We start from the raw sequence: 8011 nt of genomic DNA on the forward strand, positions 1-8011 counted from the left end.
GCATATGCAATTGAATGTCCTGAATGTGGTGGTTCAAGGTGGAAAAACGGGAAGGATACAAATGAAGGGAAAAAACAAATACCTTCAAAAGTGATATGGTACTTTCCACCAATTCCACGATTCAAAAGGCTTTTTAGAGGTATTGATTGTGCTAAAAACTTGACTTAGCACGTTGATGAAAGAATTGTAGATTGTAAGTTACGACATCCAGCAGGCTTTTCGGCTTAGAAGTTAGTAGACTCTAAATGGTTAGACTTCGGTTCTGAACCTAGGAATCTTCGTTTAGCATTGTCAGCTGATGGAGTAAATCCACATAGTGAATTGAGTTCTAAATATAGTTGTTGGCCTGTAGTAATGGTTATTTATAATATTCCACCATGGTTGTAATGAAAAGAAAGTACATGATGCTATCAATGTTGATTTCAGGTCCAAAACAACCAAGGAATGACATTGGCACATACTTAGCACCACTAATTGAAGATTTAAAACTTTTAGGGGAAAGTGGTGTTGAATGTTATGATGCTTATCGAGAAGAACTATTCAACTTACGGTCAATTTTGTTATGGACAATCAACGATTTTCTTGTATATGGTAATCTAAGTGGATGTTGTGTGAAAGGGTATAAGGCGTGTCCAATTTGTGGAGACAATACATCTTCTATAAGATTGAAATATGTGGAAAAAATGGCATATCTTGGACATCGAAGATTTCTAGCACGAAATCATCCGTATCGGCACCAAAAAAAAGTCATTTAACAGTCAAAAGAAACTTGGTACAATTCTAGAACCACTGTCTGGGGAGGCTATATATTTAAAAATCAAATATCTTGAATTTCCTAAAGGAAAGAAGAACAATAAAAAACAAACCACGAATGAATGTTCAAAGATTTGTTGGAACAAGTTGTCTTCTTTTTTTTAGTTGCCATACTGGAAAGATCTTCATATTAAGCATTGTTTAGATGTGATGCACATTGAAAAAAATGTTTGCATGAATATTGTAGATGTATATATATTCAACCTTTTATCTTGATAATATTGTAGATGTATATGTAATGTTTTCACTAACTTTTCAATGTTTAAGCCACCTTTGTAATAGATACAAGATCTAGGAAGAACATTATGAAAACAACAGGCATAGCTTTTCGTTAGTTTAAGAATTGGTTAACAAAAAAAATATATTATGCCATTTAAAGATGAACCTCAACTTCTAATAAATCCACCAGAAAAGTATCATTTATTGATCAAAGTCATCGAGAAGAGTTTGTAAGATCGAGATTGTGTGTAAAGTTTCAGGTACATTATTAATTTAATTTTATAAATATTTGTTATGTCATTCCTACTAATAATCATTACGTTTGTATAGGAAAAAAGACGCTTGCAACAAGAACGTCGATCTAAGAATAAGTATGTTCATCAAATTTCAAGGAAAGGTTATGCTAACCTTGTTGAGGAGATGGTAGGAGTTTAGTATATGTTCTCACGATTCCTAAATTTATCACAATATCTAATTTTTTCTTTATTTGAATGTAGAAGAAAGTATCTTCAAATGAAAGTGATTTTGATCGAGCTAACTTTTGGAAGAAGGCTCGAGTTAATAAGAAAGGAGAATGCGATAATGAAGATGTTCAAGAAGTCGTCAATCAAATATAAGACAGGTATTAAATTTACATGAAGTATATGACATATAGCTTAATTATATTAAATTTAATTTTTTTAGGATGAGATCTCAAAGAACAATACATATCTATTATGCCATAAACATCCCTCTCCCAATGATGTCTTAACATAAGCTTTGGGTACTCAAGAAAGACATGGGCGTGTGCGTGGGGTTGGCGGTATTGTTACTCCAACGACTTACTTTCACATAATGAAACGAAAATCAAAACATGAGAATGATGAAAATAAGGAATTTGTAAGTGAGAATGAAGCACTTCATCAATGTGTTAGAGAATTAGAAGCTAGTCTTCAAATGTCATCTTCTACAGCATTTTCTGGACATGGAAGTTGTCCCAGGAAATTTTTTGCATATGAGGTCGAATCTCAAGATAAATAAAAAGACAAGATGAAGACTGCATGTGAAAAGAAACAGAAAAAGAAGATTAAGGTGGAGGAGATTAAGTCCCCAAAGAAATGAAGAGACAAGATAAAGGTGAATGTAGATTGCAATGCAGAATATTTGAAAATCTTTAAGGTAAGTGACACTAATAAAATCAATTAAGTTCATCAAATGTCTAATTTTTCTGTTTTATATACTTTTGTTGCTATAATTTTGCTACATTAGGAGAAATCTTCAATGGAAATGACTAAGAAAAAAGAAGTTAGTGACTCAACATCAGTTCTTCCGGTATCTTTGAAATCCATTCTTAGATATGCTGAGAAGGTGATGGTCAAAAAGTCTAGTATTTCTTTACAACTTCCAGTTGGACTTTTTGGCATCAGTCGAAAGAGTTGTGTCCTGCAAGAGAATATAATTAGCTTTTGTAACATAGATGAAATCAAGACAATGACTTTGGTGGTTTACATGGCGTAAGTAATGTTATTACTTTTGTAGACTTTAGTTCTGACGTTACTTTTGTAGGCACTCATCCTTTATTGATTAAAAGGAAAGTTCACACTACACTTTTGTAGATTTACCTCTCATTTCCTTTGGACATAACTCTCAGGAAGTTAAAACTCGAAACCAGTGTAGTAGACTGATGGTCTCAGAAGCAAACCAAATAGTTCTTGCTCCTTTTAATTTTGGGTGAGTTAAAACACGTTTTGTTTTTATCAATTTCCATTAGTAATAAAAATACCAATTATTTTTTATTAACTAGTGGTCATTGAGCATTACTCACTATAAGAATTTTGGGTTTTAATGTCGGTTTAAAACTAACATTGATAGGCTTTAATGTCGGTTGATCGTGTTATAAAAGATCTTTAATGTCGGTTTTAAACTGACATTGTACACCATCTTCAACGTCGGTTTAAAACCGACATTGAAGACCTTTTATAACACGATCTTCAATATCCGTTATCGACTGACATTAAAGCCTTTTAATGTCAGTTTTAAACTGATATTAAAACCCAAAATTATTGTCCATTTTTTTCAATTATTGTATGTTTTTTAAAAACTCCATTGTCTGATCCATTTTTAATGTCGGTCAAAAAGTTAAAAACGATATTATAATAATTTATCCACAAACAAGAATTGTTTTTATATATTAATATCTCAACAAACACAAAAATTTAAATCTAAGTCTTGCTCACAAAGTACGAATAACAGTTAGCTCCCAAAGAGAATAGCAAAATTTATACATACAAAGCACTAGTTGACTTCTTACATATCAAAATCATCCCAAAATAAAATCTTAATTGCTTTTGTATATACAACTTGACTTTCAAAAGATACAAAAATTTAACTAAAGATTGAGAGAGCTGGTTGTCTACTTTTGAGTGTCATTACTATCCCAAAAAATCTGCAAAGAAGACATGCTTGCTTAAGTACATAAAATTAGGAATAATTTAAAAATAAATGAATCATACTAAAAGAAATTACATGAAGTATGGAAACTATATTTATATAAACTTACCTAAAGGAATGAATGCAAAACTTGCTATTCTTTTCTCTATTCTATGGATGAGTTTGTTATGCCCTCCATCCAGAACTTCCCTATACTTGTGTGAGCAATGTCATTTGAAAGTGTATAAACAAACAAATATAAGTTGCATTAGTATAAGCAATTTATAAATAACGAAAGAAATGAACTCAACCCATAAACAACTACCATAGCTGCACAATAGTTATTGTAATGATCCCAAATTTCAATGCTAAACTAAGGAACATTACCATATTTTAACCTACAACTAACTCTATAACTCTTATGTTTTAGGAAAATTTCAACAACATGACAACACTACCACAACAATACAAAAAAATTTTACTTTAACACCTGCACAAAGAATGCACTTCCAACAATATTCGAACAACAATCTTCTCTCAACATAACAAACAATATAAACAACAATGATTTACAAAAACTCAGATCTGATTACTCACTTGACTTCAAATCTCAGAAGTTGTCACATAGGCATTCGATCTTATATCTCCATATTCATGGACTAAGTTCCTATCAATGAAATGAAAAGCCAAAAAACAAAAACTCAACAAAGTTCAAAATTCCATCAATCCAAACAAATATCACAATTTGTATTCAGTTATCCTATCCCAGTCTGTCATAAAGCAAAAGATTATAATGACATTGGTTAATCACAATATTCTGTTATCCTAACGTAGCTACCCTAGCAAAAGATTATAATGACATTGGTTAATCACAATATTCTGTTATCCTAACGTAGCTACCCTAGCAAATAAAGCAGGAGTCTCACGAATCTATAGTAAAGATTGAATATCACGTACCAGTCTCACCATCTACTTCTATGTCTACTACATTTAAGTTCTCCTAGGAGCTGCAATACATCATTATAATTCAACTTATTGCTCAGAAGCCAAAATGGAACAATTGTTATATATTATGTATGAAAATTAAACATTTTCCTCACTGAAAATCAGTAGGAAAAGTATAATATTTATGCTATATGCCTTTATTTCTTGTTGTTTTACCTAGGCAACAGTTAGCACGATGGTAGGATAAAACTCATCAGTGTTCAGGGTCGATGGGTATACAAATACGACCTGGAATAAAAAGGTTTACCTGTAGTGTCACACGTTACATGAAAATTCAATTCAATTAATACCATACAAAAAGAGGAGCAAATTCATCAATTGCATCAGTACATGCAACCATAGAACATATTTCATTTTCTTCATGCTATTCAAATAGGAAAACGTTTGCTTCTTCCAACATCTGAATTTAGTTTATATGCACAGTTATCCAAGTTATTCCCAAAGCTACAACCATAGAACAGATTTCATTATAATTATTCATAAATGTCGAATCTGATTTAATTATAAAAAATGCTTCTTCCAACATATAAGTTATGTGCAAAAGTGAGAACAGTTCAACTGGCATCTAAGGTGTGTTAATGACCATGAGGTCCATGGTTCGAATCCCCCCACCCCTCCCCTTATTGTACTAAAAAAAGCATAAAAGTTATGCAGGTGCAAAGTTTGTTATTTTTGCCCAAACAAGGATTGTAGCTTTTGCATTAATCCATCCACAAACCTCTTCCAGAAGTGCACAATCTTGCCCAACTGCAACACCCATTCTTCGTTCGGGCATGCCATAAGGGCATGAGAAATTGATTTCAAATACATCCTGATGAACGAGATGTAAATATTGGACGAAATGAACATATTCTTGGTATTTAACACAGTAAAGAAGTCATAAACAGTGATCTTATAACTCCAGTTTTTTCGACTCGATCGATAAGTTCTTCCCAAGCAGTTTACAACTCCACGTTAAATTTTCATATAACGTGTGATTCTCCTTTTATATGGAATAACGTGCATAAGTATTCAAAGTTTACCTGTAGGGTGGTCGGTGGAACTAAGAAAGGAAAAATGTCTGACGGAGAAGTGGATTTGGACTAAAAAAAAGCATAAAAGTTATGTAGGTGCAAAGTTTGTTTTGGAGTTGTACCATATATATCATATAATCATCAACTATCATCATCAGTAAAAGAATTTGTCCCATAACTTGACAAACATAATTCTAAGGATAATGTGATCTTCCAAATGTAGGAGGGGCAAAAATACCTGTGAAATGTCAGTGATGTTGGGGGTCATTTTTGCCCAAATAGGGATTGTAGCTTTTGCATTAATCCATCCACAAACCTCTTCTAGAAGTGCACAATCTTGCCCAACTATAGCACCCATTCTCTGTTCGCGCATGCCGTAAGGGCATGAGAAATTGATTTCAAATGCATCCTGATGAACGAGACGTAAATATTAGACGAAATGAACCTATTCTTGGTATTTAGCACAGTAAAGAAGTCATAGACAGTGATCTTATAACTCCAGTTTGTTCGACTCGATCGATAAGTTCTTCCCAAGCAGCTTACAACACCACGTTAAATTTTCATGTAACGTGTGATTCTCCTTTTATATGAAATAACGTACATAAGTATTCAACGTTTACCTATAGGGTGGTCGGTGGAACTGAGAAAAGAAAAATGTCCGGTGGAGAAGTGGATTTGGTCGATTTGGTCGATAACACGGACAGATTTGGTCGATTTAGTCGACGACACGACGGAGAAGTGGATTTGGTCGATGGAGAAAAAACAGGTCTGGTCGATTTGGTCGACGACACGGCGGAGAAGTGGATTTGGTCGACAGCGAACGAACATCGAACGAAAAGAGACACCGGACGCTGGACAGAGACCCACGACAATGACAACGCCCACAAAATCAAAGATCCGTTGTTGAAGATCAGACTCTACATTGTTGGAGAAGAAAGGGTTTGGTAAGAGAGAGTGAAAGGGAGAAAGAAGATTTGGAGAAGAGAGGGTTTGGCAAGAGAGAATGAAAGGGAGAGAGAGGCTTTGTTTGAAATGAAAGAGATTTTTTTAATAAATTGAGATTTTTAACGTTGGTTTTAAATCGACATTAAAGCCTATCTTCAATGTCAGTTTAAAACCGAATTTAAATATTTTTTTTATAAAAAAAAATCGATATTATACATCCAGTTTCACTTTTTCCAACCGACATTAAAGCCCAAAATTCTTGTAGTGACTTGTTATAAATGCATACAATGATACTGTATACTACCTAGATTCAATGAGGACAATATCACGGGTAGATATAAGATATATCTAACACGTAAGTTAACCTTTTTCATTTCTAGTGTTTGTTTTAAAGTGTACTTTATTTTTAAATTTGTGGTTATTTCTCGACAAATAGGGCAATTGCGATGTTTTAATCTCAAAAGAATATTAAAAAAAAGTAGGAAGCAAACCTTATTGTAAAACCCGAACCCTAATTACTTTAAGTAAGAGTAAGTAATGAGATGTCTCCAAATGAGTTAAATGAAGCCATGTTTTAAGAGGATTAGAAGATGGAAGCAAGAAGAAATAAGCTCTTGTATAGCTAAGTGTAAACCCCGAATTCTAAGTTTTTAAACAAGTATGTTTAGCCAAATGAATGATATATTAAATATCATATAAGTGAAAATTCATGTTATTTAAAGAAGTTGTAGAGAAAGGAAAAGAAAAACACAAAATAAGGAAGCCCACTTATTGGTTTGGCACGTGGCGGTTAATCTTTGAATTCGGGAGGCGGCAGAAAGATTAAAAGGGAAAAGGAATTTCAAAAGTTTGATTTCGGCAATCTACATGAGAAAATTTAGTGAAATCAGTCTCATTTGAAAGCTAGGAGAATCTAGTTTTCAAGGTTGTCTTGCTGAAAAATGATTGCAGGAGAAGAAGAACAGAAAGTGATGAAATTATAGAAGAGACAGAATCTCGGGTTAATCGATGCCTGAGGTGAAAATTGGAAGCTCTAGGACAAACTATAGGGAATATTTGGCTGAAATTTGAAGATAAGAAAGCTAACTCAATTCTAAACATCTTTGTAGAATGAAGTTTCTACAAAAAAGGTCTGGATTTTGAGTTATGGATTTTTAAAGTTGTAACAAAGAATCTGTGCATAAGTAGACAACTGCTTGGGAAGAACAAGCAAACAACTCACCGTGGAGATTATAGAGAGATTTTGTGATGAGGATCTCGCTAATGGAGAAAATCTCGCTAATTTTGTGGTGAGGATCTCGCTCTAGAAGGGAATCTCGCTAGAAATTGGGCTGAGTATCGCTGATATCGCTGGTATCGTTGGTAAGGTGAGTATCGCTGGTAAGGGAGTATCGCTAGGAAAAGCTTGATTTTGCTCCTGAGGAGAATCTCGCTCATGAGAATCTCGTTCATTAGGAGAATCTCGCTAGTAAAGCTATCTTTAATGATGAAAGTACCATTAGTAAATGAACTATTTGAGGTATTTTACTAAAAATTCTAAGTAGTTTAACCGGGAATTATGTCCTTTCAGGCCAAGAAGAGCTAGGAGAGGCGTATAACCCGTTAAG

General features: G+C 33.5%; 1 protein-coding gene across 14 annotated transcripts; it reads right to left on the reverse strand.

The window, feature by feature from the left end:
- Positions 1-3264: 3264 nt before the first annotated feature.
- Positions 3265-6508, reverse strand: LOC120076348 (uncharacterized). Of its 14 annotated transcripts, none has more exons than XR_016528886.1 (8): positions 6080-6479; positions 5698-5868; positions 5165-5257; positions 4603-4674; positions 4399-4448; positions 4039-4108; positions 3572-3656; positions 3265-3457 (listed from the first exon to the last, which is right to left on the reverse strand). XR_016528886.1 is itself a non-coding variant. In XM_090312544.1 (8 exons), the coding sequence occupies exons 2-4, from the start codon at positions 5830-5832 to the stop codon at positions 4640-4642; spliced, it is 282 nt and encodes a 93-aa protein (XP_090168670.1). In that variant the 5' UTR covers positions 5833-5868; positions 6080-6479; the 3' UTR covers positions 3265-3457; positions 3572-3656; positions 4039-4108; positions 4399-4448; positions 4603-4639. The 14 variants fall into 14 exon arrangements, 5 of the variants coding, with proteins under 5 accessions (XP_090168670.1, XP_090168669.1, XP_090168667.1 ...); XM_090312544.1 differs by having other exon boundaries at positions 4603-4693; XR_016528887.1 differs by lacking the exon at positions 5165-5257 and having other exon boundaries at positions 3572-3651; positions 4603-4693; positions 6080-6508.
- Positions 6509-8011: the final 1503 nt, after the last annotated feature.

The sequence above is a fragment of the Benincasa hispida genome, chromosome 4 (assembly GCF_027475165.1).
Source record: "Benincasa hispida cultivar pf3 chromosome 4, pf3_genome.v1.1, whole genome shotgun sequence".
In the NCBI taxonomy this organism is placed as follows: domain Eukaryota; kingdom Viridiplantae; phylum Streptophyta; class Magnoliopsida; order Cucurbitales; family Cucurbitaceae; genus Benincasa; species Benincasa hispida.